The sequence below is a fragment of the Pteropus medius genome, unplaced genomic scaffold (assembly GCF_902729225.1).
Source record: "Pteropus medius unplaced genomic scaffold, Ma_sr-lr_union100, whole genome shotgun sequence".
NCBI lineage: Eukaryota > Metazoa > Chordata > Mammalia > Chiroptera > Pteropodidae > Pteropus > Pteropus medius.
In genome coordinates, this window is record NW_024340849.1 from 14,689,722 (window position 1) to 14,715,954 (window position 26,233).

Sequence of the window (26,233 nt, forward strand, 5' to 3'; positions counted from 1 at the left end):
ACCAAGTAAAAGTTTTTATTTAATCTGGGCATTCTTATGTCTTGGAATCAAATGCCTTACTTACAGTGAGGAAGGAGTTAGACAACAGTCTTAGAGATGATACTGTCTGACGTGTTTTGTGGAGGGGGATGAAAGTCGTGGGTATCTCTGTGGCTTGCTCGCAGCCACACAGCCACGTAGGAAATGGGAAGGAAAGGACTAGAACTAAAGTCTGCTGGCCTCCAGTAGTCCATTTCTTTTCCGACTATCTTATATGATTCTTGATAATGAAAATAATTCTTATTTTGAAAAATTAAAGTAATTGTTAAGATTTTCATTTTAGACTGTGTAATTATGAGTAGTATAGTTGATTATTAAATGTATTTTGTAACTCGTAATTTTTTTTTTTAATGAATTGCACTGACACTTCGTAGTTTACACAGTTGTCGATTGTTCCTAATAACGAGGGTTTGTTTCTTTTCTCCCCACTGTTTTAAGATCTATTCTCCAGATCACACCAACAACAGCTTTTCATCAAACCCTTCAACTCCCGTTGGCTCTCCTCCTTCCCTCTCAGGTACTGTGCCTTACCCCGCACTCCACCGCAGTGCCGCTGGGTTAAACCGTGTCCCCTCACTCTTCCTCAGAGCTCAAAACATAATATTCCCAAACAGATAGAAAGGAGTGGGAGAGACAGACTGCCCTGTCTCTCAGTATAGTCATTTATACCCAAAAGTTTTCTTAAAAATTAGATGTTTTTAGAATACATAGGCAAATGGAAAACTTTGTCCTTAAACTTTTCCTAGCTCTGTAGAAGGTACTTAATAGAATAACATACTCCAATAGGTAGTAAATATAGTCATAAGTAAAGACTATTCAAAAGGATCCTTTCCCACAGATATTTTAAACTTCCCAAATTCCCTCTTTAAAGTCCATTCCTTTGGAATATTTGGACAACTACAGTTTTGTAAATAAAAATCGTGAAGTAACCATGTGGAGTAAAAGAGGATGTTTGCCTTTAAAAATAACAAATTACATGACCTGTGGCTTTAAATAATAAAATTATAAGTTGTCGAATTATGTTAGTACAGCATTTCACTTTTCAGAGATCCATTTAAGAGGCTTGTTCTCTTTCCGGTATAAATGCTTCCAGAAGACGCTGTCTGGTGCATGTCTCTACTCTTTGGAAAGAGGACAGGTGGCGTCTAACAACAACAACAGAAAAATCACATCTCTACCTCATCGAAACCTGACCTTACTGTAATTTATAGTGGAGTCACTTGCCTAATGTCCCCATCCCTGTATTATTCCCTGCATGGCCCATTATATACTGAGGTCCCTGGGACTGCATGGGAGGTTTCAGACTGCCAAAGCTGTCAGAGGTGGTGGCCATGGCTTATGTGGGATTTATTATCAGCTTTTTCCAAGCCTCCATTGACATGGGTCAGGGAGGTGACAGAATAGAGTAGGGTAGTGGGACTTTCAAGTCCATATGTCCAGAGAGACAAAATTGAAACTGGGAAGAAATAGAGACGATAGAAGAGGATAACGGAACCACAATGAAACATTTTTCGTGACAGAACAGGAAAGGGAAGTTTAGAATTGTTATACTCTTCTGGTTCAGTGCCATATCGTTAAGCTCTGGAAAATAATCACAAGCCTCCACGTCCAGAGCCAGAGAAGGATCAAGACAGCATCGAGCCCCGTGAGAAGAGTGATAAGGGGGTCCGAGCAGGAAGAACCCCAAGTTTCACATTTCAAGCAAAACAGCTCTCATTTTGTCTATTTTATAATTTGGAGAAAAAAATTCTGGAGTCTAATAAAATTTGAGAACAACTATTGTAGTCTAGTGCTCTGATTTTACAGACGAGTGTACAAGGCCCAGAAAGGGTACATGACTTGCTGAGGCTACGTCAGCAGTATCGGAGCTCGGACTGAATCAGGGGGCTCACCATTCTGCCACTGCACTTCTAGGTCAGTCGGGGGAGGGGAAGGTTAGGATGCACAAATCGTTCCAGAAAACAGCCCGAATACCCTAAACCTGAGCAGTATGCTCTTTGTGGGAGACACAGAAACAAGGCTACTTTTGGGGTCCTGGTAGTTCATCGTAGAAGACCACGTGTTAGGAAGAAGGAACTTTACAAAGATGTAAACGTGGGGACAGATTGCTATTTTCACACTGATGGCGGTGACCAGATTCTGTCACTAAAATAATTGAACAAAATATTCTATTTTTATTTAGCATAAAAATACATATATATGCACACCCAGAAATGACAGGAAGAGTGAATTTTTAAAGTGCTAACTGTGGCGGGGCATGAGATTTCAGTGAGATCATAGATCTTTTTTTTTCCCTTTCTTGAATTATTTATTGTCTAGCTTTTCTACACTGAATGTGTGTAATTTTAAATTTAAAAGTAGGAGGTTAAACATGTAATATTGCAGCATGAATCTTTCTTTACCTTCAAGTTTAGTGAATCAAAAAAATTATTCTCTTTGGAAGAAACTACTTACTTATTACTATTGTTATATTGAGTTTTTAGATTTCTGGTTTTGTGGATCATTGCCAACTAATCTTACATCCTTAAAAAGTTTCCGAAGGCTTATTCCTCTGGATCATTTTAAAAACAAGTAGCAAAGCCATTTTTCATTGGTGAGAGAATCTTGGCTTAACAAACTGGCCTCCATGAAGGTGTAACAGAAGCCTCCCTTTGTGCACCTAGAAGTACCTTGACGATGTAGCGATACTTTTCTAGCAAAAGAACACTACTCTAGCTAAAACTCGGAATCTATTAAATGTTCCCTTTCGGGAAGAAGCTTGAAAGAATTCTGACTCTGCGTAAATTCTACATATTTTACATTAAAATATTTTCCTTGCCCCCAAATTCTTGTATGGAGGATTTACACGTGTTTACTTTATGGTCCAAATGGAAATGAGCATTGCTATTTCTAAAAGAACTGTTTAAAATGGTGAGATTATTTTTAAGATTACATAGATCTCATTGTAATTCCTGTTTTAATATCAGCAGGCACAGCTGTTTGGTCCAGAAATGGAGGACAGGCCTCATCATCTCCTAACTACGAAGGACCCCTTCACTCTTTGGTGAGTCTAATCTGCTGGTCTTCCCTCTGGCCATTTTCAGACCCTGTTTGTCTTTTTGCATCTATTTCATGCTCCAAGATTCTTATTTTCACCAATAGGAACTTCAAAATGACGTTAAGCCCACAGGTTTGGTTAAAGCCAGAGTTATTAGACGATGCTTGTTCCTGCTGGTATATTGTAACCCAGATACTACTACAGTATCTGGGCTCTAAAGATCCAGGACCAGATAAAAGATTAAAAATCCTGAAAGGGTAAAGGCCTACTTCCCACCTTGGGGCAAGATCCCTGTCCATGATTAAACAACTCTGCTGATGTGAGCGCTGCAGTTCTAACTAAGCTGCGTAGCTGGAACACCTGAAGATTCTATGTATCTCTGCTCTGCTTTCCAAAAGAACAGGTTTATAGGAGTTTTCCTCTTGCCCTTGGAATAAGAAGCCTACTATTATTTCCTTGTTCCCTTTGGTTCTCATAGTAGTCTAGTAAAATCATAAATCTCTGTTCTTCCAGTAGGGAATAGCTGAAAATTTGCTTGGGTTTAATTAATATTATAAATAGTCACATGATGATTCAGTGTCTGACACTCCAGTCTTCCTCAGCTTACAATGGTGGGACTGGAAATGTGCTGGAAACCCCAGTGCTCTCTGCAGTCTCTAGACTATGTATGAATCAAATGGGGAAGAGTGTAACAGCAAGGAGGTATTCATTTTCCAGATTGTTGCCCTTTTTTCCCCGTATTTTGAGATGGAACATGGAAGAAGGTGTAGATTTATCTATCGAATATTGTGTTGTCAGCCATTCGAGGTTTTATTTCTTCCCTTCTAAAAAGTAAAATACAAAGGCGTATTTTCCCTCTTGTTGTTCTCTTCCTTGCCGTAGTGTGTGAATCATGCAGCTAGGCACTCCAGGTAAAGGCAGCCATCGAGCGAGACAACATGTTATGCACTACCTACTTAGCCCAATTAACCTGCACCCTACATGCAAATAATCCATAGCTGTTTTAAGCACTTACCTCCTTCAGTTATTTCCTGGGACCCATCTATCAAAACCGATTTTGTCCAACTGTAGAACTGTAAAGATTGGGTTTATAGTTGTAAATAAACCTTCAGTTCTCTTTGAATTCTCAACACTCAAGAGGGTATTTGAAAGCAGAAACTGCTGTCTCCACCAGGAAGCTGTAAGCCAGAAAGGATCATAGGCACATGTATTATTTCTTTTCATGCTTACATTTACATTCAGAAGTGTATATATTCATTTCCATGTTTATAAATTAAGAAGTATAGATTCAAAAAAGTTAGTAACTATTCCAAGGTCACATTAGTACCCAAGCTAGGAGTTTAAGGGAGGTCTCTTAACAGCCAGAGCCCACCAACTCGGAATGCTCTGTACCACAGACTGACTATATTAGACACACATTCTTCCTGTCAGTATAGAATAATCAGAAATTGTTTTTTCTCATACAGTAGAGTCAGTGCATCTGTTTGCACAGCCCATTGGAAATCAAAGCGGATTGTAGCATGATCTAGCACAAAGAGGCATTAGATTTGAAGTCAGAAGACTTAGATTTCAACCCAGATTTTACCACTTCCTGGCATCGTAATGCTAAGTAATTCATTCATTTAATTTCTTTGAGCCTCATTTGCACGTTTATATGGAAAGGATCATAATGTCTTTCCTGCTTTCCTTAACACACATAATAAGACGACCCAATGGGATGGTATATGTTAACCTTGAGAGTAGTATGCAGAGGTTTATTTGCTATCATTATTGATCACACTGAAAAAATGAATTTGCATCTACATGTCCTTTTTCTTCACCAAAAACTATAATATAGGCCTTATCTAGTTGCGTAAAACTAGGATCCAAATGGCTGAGATGGAAGAAAAAGGTCAGTGGATCTTTAACTGTGTAATTTAATTGTGTAAGGTAGTGAATTCTATACTATAGTAAGGAATTTAACATCAATTAGGAGCCATCGGTGAACTTTAACTTAAAAGTTTGTGATTCTTGAGTCTTGAAATCTCATACCAGTTGACAGATCGTTGTAATTTTTTTTCTGTAATCATTTCAAGTCCCCATTCTTTTCTACATACACACACGAGCTGGCGATAAAAGATAGAAAGCAAAAGTACTCAGTAAGAAATTGCAGTCTGTATGCATTTACCTGTCCCTGACTTGATACTTGGCACTGTGTCATGTGCCACAGAGGAGATTAAGGAAATACGCCTTCAAGAAGATTATTTAGTTGGGAAACTATAAATAGGTCACCTTTCCATTGTTAATTTTTTAAAAATTTTTAACCAATGTCTGTCATAATGTTCCTTAAATTCAGTAAATATTTTTCTTTTCTAGAGTCAATCTAAATTCTCTTGCAAACTAACGCAATATAGTATAGCATATGTATATTATCATGTCCTGGAAGAATCACCAAATTTTTGTTTATGAAAAATAACACTATAATTATAACATTAACATTTTTCACCAGTTTTCTAGGAAGGACACTACTTTTATTATCATTTAAGGAAATAAACTTTATTGGAAACATATTTAGAAACTCAAAGTGTGGTTTGTGTCAACTCAGGTTTTACTTATCGAACCTATGCACGCATTTCAAAATCAATCAAATTTCTCGTCATTTATTAACCGACAGCAAAGCCGAATTGAAGATCGTTTAGAAAGACTGGATGATGCTATTCACGTTCTCCGGAATCATGCGGTGGGCCCGTCCACAGCTATGCCTGGTGGCCATGGGGACATGCATGGTATCATTGGACCGTCTCATAATGGAGCAATGGGTGGTCTGGGCTCAGGGTATGGAACCGGTCTTCTTTCCGCCAACAGACATTCACTCATGGTAAGTGATGAAATTTGTAGGCTCCATAAGTTATTGTGTAGAATTAGAATTTTAAGTATAAATACTAGTGCTTCTGTTTTTTCTTTTTTAAACAGCTCTATTGAGATATAATTCTCTTAACATGCAATTCACCCATTTAATGTTCCAATGCACTGTTTTAGTATATTCTCAGGGTTATGCAACCATCACCAGTCTAATTTTAGAACATTTTTCCCCCAGCAAAAAATAAAAAATCTCCATTGCCATTAGCAGTTACTCGCCATTATTTTAGTCCCTAGCAACTACTGATCTACTTTTTCTCTATACAGATTTGCCTGTTCTAGATATTTCCTTTGAGTGGAATTGTGTATTACGTGGTGGTGTGGTTTTTTTCTATCTTCTTTTACTTAGCACAATATTTTCACAGTTTATGCATGTTTTATCATATATCAAAGTGTCATTCATTTTTATTGATAAACAATAGTCTGTTATATAGATAACCATATATTTACCTATTAATCGGGTGATGGATATTTGGGTTATTTCTACTCTTTGGCTTTTATGAATAATGGTCCTATGAACATTCTTGTCCAAGTTTTAGTGTGGACACAGGTTTTCATTTCACTTAAGTACATAACTGGGAGAGCATTGCTGGGTCATTGCTGGTGTTTAAATTCTTCATCTTGGTGACTTTGGTTGAAGGACCCAACTTATGTTCATGTTACATTGCCAGCATTTCAGATGTGAATAGGTTGTATTTTTTTTTTTTTTAATTAAGGAAACTAAATCAATGACTTCTGATTCTGAATATGGGAGGTGGAAATATATGATGTGTTTCTCTGTCTAAATGTGTGGTATAGGACCATGTCATTAAAATACAGTTTTACTGCTACGTATTCATAAATCTTTATCTGAATAATATTAAGCAGATTTGTCCATGTTACAATTAGAGTTTCAATTTTGCCCCTTACTTTTGCTAAGAATTTGAGAGTGCATCCTTTTTGGGGGTGATTATGAAGACTCAAAAGAATCTTCCTAACAAAATATTAAGTGATGACTTTAATAAGGTGACTGAATGGGTGGAGAATTTAATGTTACTAGTAATTCTGTGTAATTCTGCTCCTTACAAACTTTTGCCTGATCAGCAAACACCTTAGTGTGCTGTTTGTACCTTATGGACTCTTAAAAAGTTGTTTGGAGAAGGTCTGTTTTCCGTTATCACTAAAAAGTCTCTTGTTTAACAATTTTTCCAAAAGAAGAATGAAAAATAACTACAGGTTATTCCGAGGCTCTGTGCTTAATAGTATTCTTCTGCCCTCTTTTCAATTTCTCTTAATAAAAGAGTAAGAGTACCATCCTGAGTGGCATATTATAGAGACCTGCAACCAATTTGAAACCAAAAATACTGATTTATAAATAGAAGCAATGAACTCACTTCTAAAACGCGGAAAGATGTTCTTGAATGCCAAAGCTAAATCTTTTTTTTTTTCTTGCTTGCTTTTCTTTGACCTCTACCCTAAAAATTCATCATTGAGTAGAAATTGTTTGTCTATTCATGGCAGTTGCTAAGAGTTAACAAAAGGAAAATCTAGATTTTAATTTAGCTTGGCCTCAGGTAATGTGTTAAATACACTTGGGATGCATATAATATGAGATTTTAGTTTGTACAGCTCTTTTTTTTTAACTGCGATGTTTAAACAATACTGCTTTTAATTAAGAAATCTGGCTTTATTAAAAGCCAGATCTGTGACTTATAACCATTTCTGTATATCTGCTCTCAATCAAGAGAAAAATAGTTTAATTTTTGTAGCTGTGTTCGTTTTGCATATGTTAAACGGATGCAACGTGCACCCAGGGCATTGTTCAGAGCCAGCTTTTTCCATAAATATGTTAAGTTTGCTCTTTAATACCAGATGTAAGTTAAGTGGTTCTTTAAAATAATAAACTATACATAGATGCTGTTTGGAACTATTTGACCTTTGATTGCCCCCTCTTTGAGTCTGATTCAGAGGTGGAATAGGAAGAGGATACTAGATACATCTTTGGAGATGGGAAGTTGGATGGACGCAGGTAGAGGGGAAAGATAGAATGGAATAGAGCAATAGAAAGAAGGGAAATAATCGGCCAATATTACACAGAAGTGTCTTTGATTTTATTTTGGAAAAAAACAAAAAAACAAAAAAAAACTATGCCGAAGCAATGAAGCTGCTGGTTTCGCTGATGAGGAAAATTTCTTACCCACTCCTCTGAAGACATTTATAATTCCATCAAGGATGGCCACAGAACCAGCCAGACAGTAGAGCAACTCCAAATATGTGACATGGCAACAACCTGCTGCCCTTTAAACCAAGTAAGGTTTTGCAGTCTCTCTCCTTCTCGAAAATTTTCAGTATGCCCCCAGAATCCAAGCTCCTCAGCCTGAAACTCTATAACGTGTGTGAACGAGATGGGATTGTCATTTCTTTCCTTGTGAAAACTGGTATGAATTTTCAAACAAAAACATAAGAACAAAGGAAATAGTTTTTGAATTTAGTCAGTCTGAAGTTAGCCTTTGACCATTTGATACATTCCACAATAAAAAGGAAGTTGAAGGGGAAGAGGGAAAAACACACACACGCCCCCCAACAACAACAAAAAAAATTCAAGGAGGATGCTGGTAATGTTTTCCACATTTGAATTTTAATACATGAAACAGGCTATAAAACTTAGGCCAGCTGCAGTAAGTAAAGTAGCAGTGGGAGGTATGCACCGGAAACTGTGGCCCAGCCAGCGCTGCTGGGAGTTTCTTTCCCAACTACACACCTTCGCTTGTTCTGGAGGAGAAGCATGTTGTACAGTAACTTTACACCCATCCCGGGGCAGGCTGTGTTCTGAGCAAATCTGCTTTATAACCCCGCTTAATAATTCCTTCTGATTAAGGAATAGACAGCTCTGAATCCCCTTGACCTTCAATCCTCTTCTCGTTTCCTCTCTCCCCGCCTTCCAAAAATCAAAACAAAATGGCTTGATAACTTGGAAGATGATATAAGCATTTCATTCTGCAGCAGCTTGAAATCGTGGTGGGGGAAAAACCGTGGTTCTGCCTCAGCTATTATGTTATCTCATTTAATTGCTAACATATTGTACTTAGCTTTTGATTCATAAAATGTTTTCCTTGGAGTTCTGAAGTAGGTCTTCAGTGATTCACTAAGTATTAGTATAATGAAAGGGATTTTTTTCACAGCAGCATGGCTCATAACACTAGAATGAATGTTGTATACTTGTGGGCTTTCTAAATGATATTATTTGGCCATGCTCTTTTGTGCAAAAACCTTCACCAGCTTTTCATTATCTACAAGATAAAGACCAATTCCTAGCCTAGCTTATAAAGTCCCATTACCATTTACCAAAAGCCTTATGTTTAGCCATTCCAATATGCAAAAACTTTTCCAGCAATACCAGTCTGAGCACATTATCAGAATTTCTCTTTGATGTTCTAACTAGATACTTCTATAGCTATCTGGATTGGCCTGCCATACCCACTTCTCTCTGTTCATCTCATCTCACCGATTCTCAAAGTTCTGACTCAAATTCTGCCTCTTCCAAGAAGCCTTCCCTTGCTACCTCCACCTGTGATAGTCATTTTCTTTCTACACTCATAGCACCGTGAATCATACTATTGGCTAGATATTTATCTTTCCTAGTTATGCATAGCTATGTATCTTTCGTAGGTAAGACTTTTGCCCTACCAACTATGTCGTAAATTCCTTGAGTACCACGTGTTTCATTTTGTTTCTGTCCCGGTAAGTAATCAGTTAAAAGGGAAGAAAGGAAACATATTTTCTGTGTGCCTGACAAGTTGCCAGCCCCACTGCTAGGTGCGTTGTATGTTATGTCATGCAGTCTTCACAAGAGCCCAGTGAGGATGATACTGGTGTACGTTTTATGTCTCAGGCTCAAATGAGCCGTAGAAGGTTTGAGCCGTCTCAAGTCACAAAGCTGGATTTAAACTCAGATACGTTGACTCCAAACCTCATGTCCTTTTTTACTACCAGGAGTACTCCCCAGAGATTGTCTGTAGGTATGTGTTTTAAGAATTAATTTTAGGTGATAAGAGCCTGTGATTTTCAAATCCTGGTAAACGTTTATGATGAAAGAAGAGTCCAGGTATCTCATGGCGAAGTTCCCAGAGCAGCTCTCTACTCAAAGGTAAAGAACTTTTCCTCCAGTGTGGCAGCATTTCGATTAAAATCCACATTGTGTAAACACTTATTCTTAAATCCACATACCTGTGCAAAGTGGCAAGAGGTGTGAACTCTCCTTCCTAGGGTCCTTAAAGTAATAAATTTTAATTTTTCTTTCCTACTATAACCACCCACTTTTCTAATAGAATCAGATCAGAAACCTCTGAATGTGGGAGAATAAGAAAACAGCTGGGTTTATAACTAACCTTGTCAGAAACTCTTACCCAGATATAATCTCCTCGGTGCCTCTGATATATCTCCATGGCTAATCCTGATATCGAATCATTAGATTTTTTATAAATTATTGAAATGGCAATTTTCCAAATATAATTGTCTTCATTATTCATTCAGTATTCAGGTCCACAGATGAGACCTGAAAGATAGCCTTGCAGATGACCTAATCTCCTCTTTTAACTGAATAAGAACAAAACCCATATCAAAAATGTCTTCATGTGACTGTATGTGCTTCTAATTACTTGTCAGGAAAGCCAGCAACAATAGGATCGTTTAGCTAAAAAGCTCCTATACTATTAATACATAATATTAGTGTGGTTCCCGGATCCTTTTTGCTTAAAGTCTGTTTACTCATTTCAAAACCATTTATCAAATGGTAACCAAATGCCGGGCTCTATGCTAAGAAGTGGTCTCTGCTCTCAAGGGGTTCACAGTCTAGTAAGAAAGGACGCACTTAAAAACAAGTTGCTGCAGCAATATAGTCAGCTCCATAAGGGAGGGCGGCCCCAGCTCTGTTATCCAAGAGCGAGGGATCACATTGTCCCTTGGTGGAGGAGTAGTGATTGCCTAAGGATCTAGTTGCTCTAGTTGACTTAGGGGCGGAGGAGCCCTGTGAACTCACACCCACACCTGTTCTCTGCAGCATCCACTTACTAGTGGAGTGTGGCACGCTTCAGAAACCACTGATAGACACCAATCTGAGAGAAGCCCAGTTTCTCTCTTATCAATAGCATTTTTAGTTTGACTTTGGATTTAAAAGAATTTATCAGAAGAACATTCATTAGATGAAGAAGCAGCTTTGTATTTAACTGACATTAAACACGGGAGAACTTTTTTTATCTTGGGCCTCAGAGGATGAACAATTTAAATTAGTTTTGCTTTCATAATTCTTGAGATTTAAGACCACTGAATTTTAGATTATAAAAGCACCCAGAAGTCCATGAACCTATGGCCCTTATTTTATGGCCAAAGACTGCGGCCCAGAAAAGAGAAGTGACCCTAGCATGGATCCTCCATAGTTAGTGGCCAAGCTGAGATTAAAAACCAGATGAGCAAGCAATGAGACCAGCACTCTTTGTACTAAATACCACACTACTGCAGCAAACTTCCTCTCTAACCTAATACCATAGCAATTTCAAAACTGTGGCTGGTATTACAAACCGTTCTGTTACTCGTACTTAACTCATGAAACCCAAGAAAACTCTTCATGTGCCCTTTGGCTCCCTGCCACATGTTGCTGTTTAGTTCCACCAGTCATACTTAGCAATGACAGAGGGTAATGGGCAGAGGTGTGATTTCTTGGGTAGCGCTTACTGGTCTGTAGTCATAGGAGTGGCAGAAGTCAGAAAATCTTGTTTCTATGCAGACCTCTTCAACAAAGCTATGATCTGTAGAGGCTCCATTATTTTCACTCTTGTGTTTTCATGGATTTTGAGGCCACAAAATTCCATTTCTAAGCAGTCATTACCATAGAATCTCAGAGACCTGAGAAGTCATCTCTATCTACATCGCCCCTTCCAAGTGGTCAGCCAGTCTATATCAGCCTCCTTCCTTCAAGGGTGACCAGTTCAAAATGACCACAAAGCCCATTTCCATCAAACGTTAGAAGATTCTTCCTCATGGCCAGCCCAAATTTACTTCTCTGCGCAGTCCTCATTTTCTGCCCAGAGTTACCCCTAAGTCAACCCAACAAATATTTGAAAATTTTTTAGTTATTTGAAGACAGTCTATTCAGTACTTTTTTCTCTAGGCTAGACATTTATATCTTTCAGTAGTCTATTAAAAAGTTTTGACGTTGTGATTTTCCAGTGCATCCTCCCTAATATATAAAAAAATATATATATATATTTTTTTTTTTTTCTAGGATCTTTAGGCGTGTAGAATTTCAAACTGAACACACTGCTCAAGGAATTACCAGGTTACCCTAGGATGGATCTATCACCAGACCCATTCAATATACTATATATAGTCTTTAAGGCCACCTACCAAGATCCTATTAGCTATTTTTTGTCATCCTGCTGACAAATTTTGAACTTGTAATCAATTGAAATTCATAAGCTACACGCTCTTAACTATCCTTGTATACTTTTCATTGTACCAGCACAAAACTTTACACAACACCTTTAAATTTCATACCTCAGCCTTCGATCTACTTCCAGTCTAAAGATCTTCTTGAGGCCCTCCTCATTCAGTCACATATTCTTCCAGCTCTGTTGTTGGCAAATTTGATGTGTGCCATTGATGCCCACATCAAAGCCATAAATAAAAATGTTGACCAGGGAGAACATAAAGCAAAAAGCCCGAGGTTCAGTACAATAGAAGTTCTTTCTATGCTCACATCATCCCCTGCTCTTTGGGCTTAATATTTCAACCACTTATGTTCACCTGATTTTCATCTGATGCAATGTGCCTTTTATCACTTTGTCCATAGCATTATCACAAGACATCGGGCATGCAGCATTCTCATGAATGAGCAAATGAGGTTTGTCCAGAAAGTCGTGTTCTTGGTAGAAGCAAACTGAGTTCGAGAGGTTATTGCCTGTATTTCAGAGCGCTTCGAAACTGCCCTTTAAATAGCCTGTTACAAACTTTCACCCAAGATCTTAGTCATCAAGCTCATCTTTCTAAAGCTACTAGGTCTTTTTTTTTTTTTAATTAAGATATTTGCCTACCTCTAATTTCCACCGTTTCTCCTAATCTCCACAATTATTGAATGTTTCTGAGAGCAGATTAGCGTCTTCAGTGTAGTCTTTAGCTATATGATATGGCACTTTATTTTAAGAAAACATAAAGAGAAAAAAGAACAGAAATAAAAAGATTTAAAGAAATTCTTTGTTTTATTAAAAAAAAATTCCCCCAGCTTTATTGAGATAGTATTAACATTTAACATATATAAGGTTAAGGTGTCCAATGAGATGATTTGATGCACGCATATATTGCAAAATGATTACCGATAAGTTTAGTCGATGCCTCCATTCTTTCACATAATTACTTTTTTCTATGTTAATTACTATCACTGTGTTGTACATTAGGTCCTCAGAACTTATTCATCTTATAACTGGAAATTTGTACCCTTTAACCAACATCTCTTCATTTCTCCCACCTTTTCCCAGTTCCCAACAACCACCATGCTACTCTTTTATTTCTTTGAGTTTGTTGGTTCTTAGACTGTATATGTAACCGAGAACATATAGTGTTTGTCTTTACTAACTCAAAGAAGTCCTCTTAACCATGGATTAGTTACCACAGAATTCTTGAGCTCACCATCTGATATTTATATATCAATTCAGACAAAAGTCAAGAGCTTTCGAATACACCCATAGCAATGCTACCATTTTCACTCCAGTAGCAACCCTTAAGACAAGCGGTTGGGGCATAATGCATGCCCAGATCCCACAGCAGTGGGTCCAAATTAGGTATATCTCCTTCTTTTTCCCCCAATACCTATTTTACTCAAATTCAGCCCCTATGACCTAAAAACAAGACAGTCAGTCTACACTGGACCATAAAACCTAAAGGACACTCTTTCTCCATGCTTCTAGGACAAACCAAGCCTCGTTTCTTCATTTTTTCCCCTAAAATATGTGTTTAGCATCCTGGCATTATGAACTTTAAATAAAAACAAAAACATGTTTTCTCCACTTTTAAAATATAAAAACATATTTAAAACAGATTCTATAACCTCATCATATTTTGACTTTGCTTTCTTCTTAAATAATAGAGGGAAAAAGCAAATAGACCTTGTAATGACACGGTCACCATTATATTTTTTATTGAACCTTTATTGGGAACAAGGACACAATGCTAAACTGTCTATAATTTCGAAAAGGCACAACCTTTGCATTAAAAATAATATTACCCTTTTCTCGAGAAAGAAGATTTGGGGGTAAGAGTAGGGATATACATTGGATATATTAGAAAATATATAAATGTTCGTTCACTCATCCTGTGCTCCAGATCCTGTAGGGGATACCTAAATGTCTCTGATCCTGCAGCCCTGTGACTCTGGGAGAGTGGAACTCAAGCATGTGCCTAACTATAATGCAAAACAGAATTATTAAGTGACTTAAGAAGCAATTCAGAGAAGGGTAAACATTGTCCAGCCTTAGGGGACAGCTAGGAAAAGCTTTTTGCAGAAGAGGTCATCGAGTTCATATTAGAGACTCTGTAGGATTTCGACCATTAGAGACAGGCTAGACAGGTCATTACAGAGCCATAGAGTAAACACATGATTTTAAAAATGCAGAAAATAGAGGATCTCATGTGCCCAAATGGAGGTGAGAAAATCACCGGGTGGTGCCAGCCCTGGCAGTGCCCAACCAGGCCTGCCCTGGGTAAAAAGCCCCTCCTCGAAGCACAGCAATTGGCTCAAATATTTCACATGAGAGTCCACAGGAAGAGCGAGTTTTCGTGTATATTTTTTTACATCCAAATTAAATTAACTCATGGAATTTTCCACCCTTAGGAATTAAAGTAGCAGCTCATGAAGTAATTCAGTTATGTCATTCATACCAAAACAGAAAATACTGGAGCAACTTGGCACTGTTTAAAAGCCAAGACTAGGCCTTGGCCATTTTATATTTTTTTTCAAAATCTGTGGCCATCGTGTTATTTTAACTTTTATTGTGGCTATAAATTTTTCAAATCAAAAGTATCTTAATTGCTTAGAAAACAGAAATGTAAAATGGGTGCAAAATAAGAAGAGGGTTGAAGCGAAGCAGATTTAGGAGTGAAAACCTAAAAAAAAAAAAAGCTTTAACTACATTTCTGAAATGTGAAGATTCTACCTAATTGGTTGGCATTCACAGTTGTGCATAATTATAGCTTCCTCTATATCCATAAATTGTCTTAAACTCTAAAGTTGAGTTTAACCACAAGATCTGTCCAATATTAGTTAAATGACATCTTTGGGGAAGCATTATCCTGATACAATAGCCACGTTTATTTTCGAGCAGATAATTGGACATATTGTCAAAAACCAAAGTATTGAGTTTCCACATTTTAATTTCACATTTGCCTTCTCCCCAGCTTCTGCACACGGATGGGTCTCATTTGGAGCTGAAAGTGTGTGAAAGTTATTGGAGAATGGTAGTCTCTGGGTAATGTTTCTGTAAGCTGCCCAAAATTTCTCCCTGTAGTCTAGATGGGAAACAGCTGGTTTTTGTTTAAAAAGCTGTTTTGCGAAATGTCTGAATCTTGAGGTGTAGAACTGAGGTCACCAGTAAAGCAGGTGCTCAGGAACAAGTGAGAAAGTCTCTGGGGACTGGCTGGCCCTGTAATCTTCTGCAGGGTACTTCCTATTAGAGGAAAAAGTGTCGAAGTTGGCTCCTTTATTTAGGACGCAAACAGATAGACGTAAGTAATCGCATTAGCGATGCTATTTAGAAGTCCAGTATCTTGAACATAGCCAGCCCTTGAGTAAATAATTAGTTCAGTATGAAAGAAACCAAAATGGTCATTTCCCTCACAAGGCTTCAAATACAAAAGTCTAAGGCTTTAGCTTCCTGTAGATATTATAAGTGCTTGAATTTCCTCTTTCCTCTTTAAATACACCAACAGCGAAAGAACTACAATTTCAAATAAGTAGTACCATAACCCAGTTATGTCCTCTGAGTTTATGGATGCCATCTAAAGGAAAGGAAGAAAAGAAACCTGAATTGGCAAGACCAGTGCCGGAGCAGTTTTGAAAAAGGCAAAATAGGAAACATGTGGAATCACTAAAGTCCAGTGCACGTCAGATATCCACCAGTCTGGAGATGAAAGGAAACAGCCTCCTCCCCGGGGAGCTGGAGGTTATTAGCAGCTGTTTATCCAGTCGGGAATAAGTGTATTGTAGTTTTTTTTTTTTTTTTTTTTTTAAAGAACTAGAAGAAGATTTGTTTGGGAAGTTGGCTCTTTATATCAAGTCACTGTGCATTGCCAAAAAAAACTTCCTTTCTCAGAACTCATGTACTCAAGTTGAGCAATGTTATGATTCTCTGAGAAACTCTAGATCACCAAAAAATCTATCTCCATTAAATAGAACAGCAAAGGACAGAAATGGGTAGATGTCTGCCATTGACACATTTCTTTGTACTCTTTTAGACTGTGAAACTAGCTGTTTGGTCTGTTACCTGTTCTCGAGCCTGCCTCTAAATGGGGCTTTCTTCCCCACTTCCCCCTAACTTCATCTTTGCCACTCTAAGGCATACACAAATGGATTTTGTACCTACCTACTGCTTGTAAAATGCCTTCTCGTGACATATTGGAGAAGCTGCTTGGTAGCTTTATTCTTAAAGAAAAAGAGAGAGTTGGCTATTGGTATTTTTTCTCTGATTTAATGCTACTCTTAATGTCATTTTCTTTTATTAAATCCTTTCTTTCGCTTTTGATCTTCTTTATAGCAGAGCCACTGGTCATATGGAAACTATTATTAGAAGATGAAAGACTTCATTGCAGTTAAATAAGAGTGAATCATTTGGGCCAATAATACACACATACAGTGAGGTACCATTTGTGTCCAAATGCCGTATGTTATTCACTTTGTAGCAAAGCCGTTGAGGTTTATAAAGGTTTATAAAAATCTGCTTTTTGTCCAAAATATTTAATCTGACAATATGAAAATATATTAATATGCAATTCTTAGCTGCATAGTGTTGATATACTATGTAAATAACGCCGCTTTAAAATGTAAAAATAGAAATCCTAAACTTCCATTTAAAGTTGAGATACTATTTAATTAATGTTAAATATCAGTTTTTAAAAAATATATGTAGATGATCCATACCAAAATTCTAATCATTCAAAACCTATCTACAATGCCACCTTCTTCTCTAAGTAGTCCTAGTTTCTCAGTCGGATATGATTTCACCTATACTTTAAAACTCTTCCTGACATTCATCTTATTTTCCCTTGCATAGTAGTTCCATTAATCCACCATTAAGATAAGAGCCTATAATGGGATAGACGTGTCTATTTTTCATTATTTTTCCTGAAAATGCCTAAATAGTGTCATGCATACAGTTGACATTCAAAAGGCATTTGTTGAATTAAATAAAATGTTTATTATTTGATAGAAACATGCTAAATGTATATTTAACAATATCAAAAGGTTTTAGATTTCAGAAATAGTCTCACGGACGCAGGCCATTTTTATCATCATTGACTATTTAGGAAGCATCTAATTGCACATTGTAATGCTGCGATTCTGTACAGTGACCTCTGTCCTGAGGACACTTACATCTCAAGACAAGTATAGGCTTTATGAACGGCAGCAGGAAAGAATCATTGAAGTGTATGCCCTGTCCTATTACACAAAGTCCTTGAGTGTGTTTCAGGGAGGTGTTTGTAATCACAGTCAGGAGAGAACCCTCTCTGGGCTTAGCAAGATAATGAGAGCTCTGGAGATCCAAGACAGGCCAGGAAGAGTTAGAGTTAGGGGATCTGTGGCACCAATAAAAGAGAAGAGTTTGGTGAGTTGTGGCGAGGTAACCAGCCCTGGAAGACAGAGCAGGGAGGGCATTGCTCAAGCCTCGGTGATGCAGGAGTGAACTCAGCGAGTGAGCGGTCACAAGTAGGTAACTAAAGCTTGAGATTAAGGAATTTAAAAATAAGAGGGGACTAGAATGGTTCTAGGCTGTCAAGGTGAAGTATGCAGAAGCATAAGGTATTGATCTTAGACTTGATCCATAGAATAAATAAAATCCGTGCTGGAACTTTGATATGCAAGGGCCCAAGTGGTGGGTGGAGAATGTGGCATTAAAAGGTGAGTAGAAAACGATACAAAAGAAATGTTTCATTTGTTTAGGCAAGCTTCTTTACACTTCCACTTCCTTTTCAGGTATTTTACAATAAGCACGTGTTTCTTGGATAATAAGAAAAGCGTTTTAAACATAAAAGCCAGTTAGGTAAGGATAAATCCCTGGTGCTGGACTTCCCGGGCTGGCTATGGAATATTTTGTGTGGCAGCCAGGCTCGTGGTCGTGTATTCACACAGGTGTGCTTACGCTACAGGGATCCGAAAGTGCTCAAGTGTTCAGTTGTCTTTTCCTTCACGCCAAACAAAAGAAACTGCTGACCAACAATTGCAGCATTCCACCTCAGTCTGTGCTAGGTGGGCTCGGTCACTAAGCGCGGGTTAACTTCGTTCCGTTCTCACTAACCTGCTACCTGGGGAGCGAGGAGGATGGAATGGACTCCTGTTAACCACACTGAGAGGACCCTGCTTGGTGGGCTACATCAGTTCTGGTTTCCGCTGTAGGAAAATGATGTCAAGAATTGGGGGTGGAGGGTGGAGATACAGAGGAGAGAAATGAAACAGTTTTAATAGATGGAACTTATGAGTTAAGAAAAAAAAAAAGATGAACTGAAATCAGATTAACAGCCATTTGCATCTCTTGAACTAGATCACAGAATCGTTCATTTTAACTATTTTGGTGGACATCATGGGAGTTTCAGCCTAGCTGATCACATGACAGGTCAGCACTGCCAAGATCAAGGGTCATTTAGATCATGTTTAAATCCTCTTAAAAATTATCTTATCACTTGCAGAATAACCATTAAATAAATCTCCAAGAATTGCCCAATAAAGAATTACCTTAAATCTCAGGCAAAGCAGAGTGAAGCTGTGAGATTTGGGGAGCGGGGGGAAGGACCATGTGTTCTTAAGACAGTTAGGAAGTCTTCTCCCAAAAATCATCTCCAAAGAATTAAAATCCAAACAAAAGAATTGAATCCAGACCAGACTTTAGTGGAAAATCTTTTAAATGTTTAACCGCATGAATTAAAAAAATAGTCTGATAGTTTTTTAAAACTGAGGAATATGGAAATATATTTGTGGTTGAAAGGTGTCCTCGGTGTTAAAACTTTCTCACACAGAAGAGTTGGTTATCAGAGGTAGGTCTTGTTTTCTGCAGAATCTCAGTGCGCCTCTGGTATTGTTTCTCACGGTATTCATCTTTTGCTGCCATTTTATGAACTTCCGGATTCCCACCGGTGAGCTATTAAAAAAAATTTTCACGACCACTTCCTACCTCTTTAAAGGATGCACTTTTGGACTCAATAATATTTTGCACATTTGGGAAAATAAGTTTGCTTTCCTCTAATATGACAGAGGTCTGGCAAGATAATTGAAACTGAAATCTAGTGCTCTATAACTGTCATGTATAATTGATATTTCATGGGGAGATTACAGTTCAGAAACCAAAACTGTTTTCTGTGTCAATGGGTGTCTAATTACAGTAAAAGCCCATCAACTTTTCTTTTATGTTTATGGCAAAACAAGAAGAGAGAGAGAAGAAAGTAAAAATTCCCAGGACTTTTTTCTTTGTCCATTCTTTCTAAAAAATATCTTTGTTAAAAGAAAAATTTTAAACCAGATGCATTAATAGCAAACTTTCATTTTGATAATAACAAAATGTTTCTAATGGCATATCTAGTTTTGTGTCATTATTGCTTGGTCTAGAAACTGATGACAAGTTTCTGAAATACCCGATCCTGCACTCTTTTAGAAGGATTATGGTAGAAGAGAAGGAACCGAGGTCTGAAAGCCTGTTTCGAAGCAGTTATCTCTGGAGATAACATTAACAAGGATTGAATAACTGCCAAATGAAATTTAATACATTTTCCCATCCATGAAATAGGCCTCTTAAATACAACAGAATAATTACTTTCACAATACTCCCTGGAAACAAAGAGAGCAGAAACATTGGATGTCTTTTTTGTTTGTGGTGTTTGTTGTTAGCTTGAGGATCAGGATAAGGATATTTACCAGGATGCTGTACGCATCCCCATATAAAAACGGCCTTGCCAACAGCCACCTAATTTGAAGCTGCATATCTTTTAAATCTGTTTATGTTGGAGGAGTTGTAGCAAATATTAAATTTTGTAATTTAGTTAAGACATCTTGGCCTTGGCCTGAGTTGGTGAACTGCGATGTTTTTTTCTCTATGATAAAGACAACTGAAATGATTTTCATATCCATATCTGTATCTATCTATCTATCTATCTATCTATCTATCTATCTATCAATCTATCTATATATACACACATATGCGCACACACACACATATAGAGATACACATACACACACAAGTGTACACACACAGTTTTAAAACAGAAGCTCCAGGAAGTAAACTTTTTTTTTCCTTTAAATTTGATATATATTCTGTCAAATTATTCAGTGTTGTTATAAAGTTTCCGAGTTCAAAATCTGTTTTAGTCCTCTAACTAAATGTTCGCTAAGTCACTTAACCTTCCAGCCTTAGCTTTCTTCTCTGTAACATGAGGAATTTCGCCTACTACGTTTCCAAGTCTCTCCAAGCCCTTAAACTATGTATACTGTGATTGAAATGTCCTTCTAGCATACCAATCCTTTCCTCGGAAAGCAAGGTTATTTAAAATGATGTGATGCTTACATGATTCCAAGAAGTACTGTACCTCTAAAATTATTTAATTATCCCCAATGATAAATTAACACAGAATTTCAATAGCTGTGTCAGAATTTGAATATAACTTGACTTAAGATGCAATGTAACTTAGATATTTGCACATAAGAGCCATCGGTGATGGGGCTTATGGAGGGGGCAGTTATGTTTCAAGCACATGATCTGGCCTCTTCTTCCTCTTTTGTAGCTCATTGGACCAGGAATGGGGACACCTGATCTTAAGGTGGCCCATTCATAGGATAGCCCATATCTGCTTCAAAATAATAAACTAGACCATCAGATGATCTGGGCACTCTGAACTCAGGAGTACTAAGACAAGGAGGGAATTAGCAGCAGGTCTAGAACTGGAAAGAATGTACCACGAGATACCACAAAGGAAGAGTCCTGGCTGGAGTCGTGAGAGGGAAGAAGCCAGAGAAACAGAGGGTACCAGCAGAGGTATGAGGTAGGCTGAGGTGGCTCGTGAGAGACAAGGTGTAACCTTAGGTCCTGAGAGCTCTCTGGGTCCAAAAACTTATTACAGAACCCTTCATGATAAATCTTTTACTTGAGCAAGCTTGAATGAGGCTCTGGTTCTTACTATTAAAACCTCCACACTAAATTGATCAGTGCACAAAACTCTCACAAAGGATCATTATAAGCCCCATGAGGCAAGGGCCACATCCAAGTTATTCACTGCTGTGATCCCAGCACCTCACTGAGTGACAAGCATGGACTAAATTAGTAAATATTTCTTTAATTAATAAATGTACTCTTTGATCAATTAACAAGTATCGAATAATTTTTAGATTTTACTTTTAGCGTAAATATATCTAAAACTACATTGTACGTAACTATAAGAAGAATCTCCTTAAAGACTGCAAAAAATGTTTATAATCGATACTGATAAAATTAACTGTCTTTATAGGCTGGTTGTCATTAATATTAAAAACTATTGCTTATCTAGATGAAAAGGTGATCAAAATAGGGCTTTAATGAAGTACAGATTTTCTTTTTTTAAAAAGGCACCATCCTTAGAATTTATCTGTGGGTTGAAGGAATCTGCTTTTTCCTTACATTATTATGTATTTATTGTGTGGGAAGTGGGCAAATCTCGATCCTTGTGTATATACAGATGGCAGTACTGGTTTCTCCCGTCTATTTCTGAGTTATTCTGGTGATGGATTTGTACTGGCCATCTACTGTCTTTCTTTCCTTGTCTCTTATGTGACCAGAAATAATGTTTCTGAAAGAGAAGTAAATAGGACATGCTGTTTGTGGCCAAGGAAACATGCGACGCAAAACGGATTCTTCAGATTGGAATATTATTTCACAGCCACAGGCAATGGAATTGAGCTCATTATCACATAGAGAATCGAGCTCATTATCACATGGATCTGGACCTATTATCAGTCATTCGTTTGACCTATAATAGACGTAGTTTACAAGAGAGGCCTTAAAACGTTAAGGATATCTTTGTCCCCAACTTTCTTTTTGGAAAATGATCGACATTATTTGAGATGATCTAAAGTGATTCGTAGAAAATGTATAAAATTAGGTAACATGTATGGCTAAAATCTAAACAAAAACAGAGCTGGGACACTGTGTTCTCAAAGATATATAGTGTCATTTAAGATTTTACTATCGTTGTTCAGGAGAAAGATCTAAAATCAAATGGGTGTGAACAAAGTAGAGCGAAAGAGTGCAAAGATGATCATAAGTGAAGGTAGCTTGAGATCTGAGGGTTCTGAAACTCATAGACCCTCGTTGTTATGCAGTATGCAAGTATTTTCAATTAGAACAGATAACACTATCTATAATTATTATGCACCACTTGTTTTTCATATTGCTGCTTCTTGCAATAAGCATGGGACTTGGTTCTCTATAAATTCTAGTATTATTTTCTCCATTTTGGATTTCAGTAATTTATCCGTGGTTACACAGTTATAGTTAGAATCTAGATGTTGTTGACTCTTATCATTGTATTCTTTCCATTGTCTTTCATAATAGTCGAGTCAAAGAAAATATAAAGGTTATTAATTGTGCGGATTTTTTCCTCTTATAAAAATTAATACCAATGTGATCCAGAGGGGGCAAAAAAAAAATGAAATTGCAGGATCAATGTCTGAATATGTTTCAAATGAAAAGCAAAATATTAACCTTAAATTATGTCATAGATGACTACAAAGGAGGCTTGAAAGTTTTGATAGAGTGATTCTAAAATAGAAGTATACATCTCTGTTATGCTCAAAACGGTGGCTACCTTCAGTGATTTCAACTTAGAATCATCCTTTGTGGAAATTCAAGAAATTAAATCCACTGGCAATACCAATAAATATGAATCAGCACTACGGTAATTATTTAGGTTAACCTGATTAACAGACTTAAAGAGCTACCATTTGATCAAGGCCTGTGAAATTCATGCTTTACAAGTTGACATCTTAGATGGAAAGGGTAATCATTGATTGGATCAGTCTTGTAAATGCACAAATATAAAAATGGCAAATCAAAACCTGAATGGAAAGTAGCTATCACTCTTTGTTTAGATGGAAAACAAAAATATATACCAACAGTGAGTGAGAAATGGTTGAAGGAACTGTGTGGACATGGTCTGCGATCAGGCTTCAGTTACGAATGAAGGACAGGAGTGGCATGGCAGCCGTGTCACATATGGGAAACGGGCTCACGCTTCCTCCCCGGAACTCTAGGAACTGTAACTAGAACCAGTGCGTGAAATGTCCAAGGAGGCCGACTTGTGGTAAAAATGGAATGGACCGCTTTGGGTATCTGTACATTGCCGGCATCCACATAGAAGCTAACTAACCACCATGTAGAACACGCCGGAAAGCAGCACCGGCGCACAGGTGGCATACAGCACTAGGCTCCTCAGAGTCCTCAGCTTCAACATTCGCGTGTACTTATCTAATGCTCACGAGTCTTAAATCCTTCACTATTCTTGCTGTATTTTGAATCTGAGCAATTAGTATGATTTATAATGTTCCTTCTCCCACTCCTGAATTATTTTCTTCTCTATTATTCTGGAGCATATAAAGGTGATACTTTATACTAGGCTACCTTTAGATATCATGTGCTTTGTTCTGTTGTCAAGTTCAGATTCTTATTGTTGTTGCATTCTTTGGAAATACTCCTTTTAAACATTCATTAGCAAAAGAGTAAATAGTCTCCTTTGTGGCTTTATATTTTGGACTGGAAAAATTAAAATTTTTGATTCATAGCAGTCTAAATTCATGGATAAATATTTTCAGTATTATACCCATCCCATTGTCCTGTGTAAATGTTCACCTAACAATAGGTAAGAAAATAACTACTTAAAAATGCAAACGAAAATTTAAGCTACTCATATTCCTCTTGATTTGCAAATGCTTAATGGTTTTGCTTTAAGGCTCACGCTGTAAAGTCAGAAATTGCCGTCTAATGCCAGGGGTTCAAGCTCTCTGGACTCAGAGTAGGTAGTAGTAGTTAATAAAAAGCTCAGCAACATTTTTTTTTTTTTCAGACCAAGTCATCATAGTGTACTCTATAATTTTATTCTTGGAAGCATAAAAAGTGTTTACAATATGGTGCCTTCCTAGGATCAGAATAGTGAAAAAAAAAATGGAAAAATGTCCAAACATCTTTGCATGGCAATGATGGCATTACTGGTGTGTTTAATAAAACCTTTATTGGTACATTTTCCGGTGTGGTGGCATTGGCAGGAACGGTCCCCCTTTGGATTTGGAACTCAGCAGCTGATGAAATACAGTAAACATTAATTTGGAATGGGCTGCCAGTTTTGGAAAGCCAGGTGACGTTTTATTATATTTGTACCGAGTAGGGACTATGTCCCATACTGCTGTAGCTTCCGCTGTCAGAGGCTTAGCTGGCATTATGGAAAAAAAAATGGCAGGCCAGAGAATCTTATCCCCTGAAATGAAAGTCGAATGCCAAATTGAAATTCCTGTAGGATTTCCGATAGCAATGGGGGAATTGAGAAGCCCACAATTAAGCATATGGGCATTAAGATAATTGTCAGATCTGTTGGCGGACATGATAGAAGACAGATGGGTACGAATCAGTGCGCTCCACTGCAGCACCCTGGGAGACAATTTGACGTTTTACCTGCCTGAGCTACTCTGCCATATTTGTCACTGAACGTACAGCACGGCGTCTTACGGAGTGTTGAGTGTTTCTGCAGGGGACTATAGGTGTATACGTGGTCCTTCAGCGCCCTCTAGTGAAATGCATTTGGGAGTTTTGTTTTTCAAAGGCCAGTCTTCAGGTCCTTGCTATCCCTGGAAAAAAGTTGTGGCACCTCTGGTTCCCACTAAACTCTACGGTTCCTCTCACCCTTTCAGGTTGGGGCCCATCGTGAAGATGGCGTGGCCCTGCGAGGCAGCCATTCTCTTGTGCCAAACCAGGTTCCGGTCCCACAGCTTCCTGTCCAGTCAGCAACTTCCCCTGATTTGAACCCACCCCAGGACCCTTACAGAGGTAGGTCCTCCTCGAGGGTATTTGTGGCCTCACTTAAACAATAATAGATCTAGTGCTGATCCCAAGCTTATTTGGCATTCATCCCTCAACAAGCACTGGCAGAAAACCGAGAATCAAATTTGGTACAAAAATGGTAAGTAAATGGAATAGTATTTAGAACGTAGCCAGCTAATTGTGTTTCTTCTGTAACTGTTTTCCTCAAACATCCTCTGAAATCCTGGTACAATTTCGGTGGGGAAGGAGACCACAGACTGATGAGAGGAAATTTTATTTTAGCTATTTCCACATTTTACTCATTCGGGTCCTCTAATGTGGTTAGCTGTAGCCTGAAAATGATATTTCCAAATGAATAGGAAGGAAGGAAATTGTTTTTGTTGTTTAAGATTGAAGGAAATGTAGGTACATTTTAAAAAACTGAAACTTGATTGGGCGACTTAGTCACTATTGAGTCATCCAGCCTCCTAATGATTGCCTTGCACAGCTGACTACGAGGGGTTTTCATGACCCCAGGACATCGTACAGGAAGGAGAGCTGGGCCCATGCTTTCTGTGTGACTGACTGACCAGGTGACTAGGAGATCATTATTAAATAACATTCCCATTCCCCTCACGTTTAGAATAAAAATGGTAATACTACCACAGGAATATGTATTAGCATTTTTTACCTGTTAAAGATTGTACTGAGTGTTAATTATATGTATATGGGTATGCCTCCCCGTTTTTATCCAAATAGTAATAATTCGATGGATCTTTCTTTTAAAGAGCTTTTGGGTTTTCTTTCTCTGTCCTAGACAAACACTTCCTAAATTTTAATATGCATAAGCATGACCTGAGGGTCTTATTAAAATGAAGATTTCGATTCAGTAGGTCTGGGATTCTGTGTTTCTAATGGGCTCGTAGGTGATAAAGATGCTCCTGGCCCATGGACCAGTGAAGTGACAAGGTTCTAGACCACACAGATTACAAACAGA

At 37.8% G+C, this 26,233-nt stretch overlaps 1 protein-coding gene across 16 annotated transcripts in view; it reads left to right on the forward strand.

Annotated features, from left to right (window-relative positions):
* Nucleotides 1-26,233, forward strand: part of TCF4 (transcription factor 4) — a 338,925-nt gene that overhangs the window by 303,662 nt on the left and 9,030 nt on the right. For 12 of the 16 annotated variants that reach the window (XM_039841005.1, XM_039841055.1, XM_039841027.1 and 9 more), the window contains 4 exons: nt 478-556; nt 3,006-3,082; nt 5,730-5,933; nt 25,128-25,263. In XM_039841005.1, coding sequence (XP_039696939.1) covers nt 478-556; nt 3,006-3,082; nt 5,730-5,933; nt 25,128-25,263 — 496 coding nt within the window. The remainder of the gene's footprint in view (nt 1-477; nt 557-3,005; nt 3,083-5,729; nt 5,934-25,127; nt 25,264-26,233) is intronic. The other 4 variants (XM_039841019.1, XM_039841044.1, XM_039841119.1 and 1 more) reach the window with 1 other exon arrangement.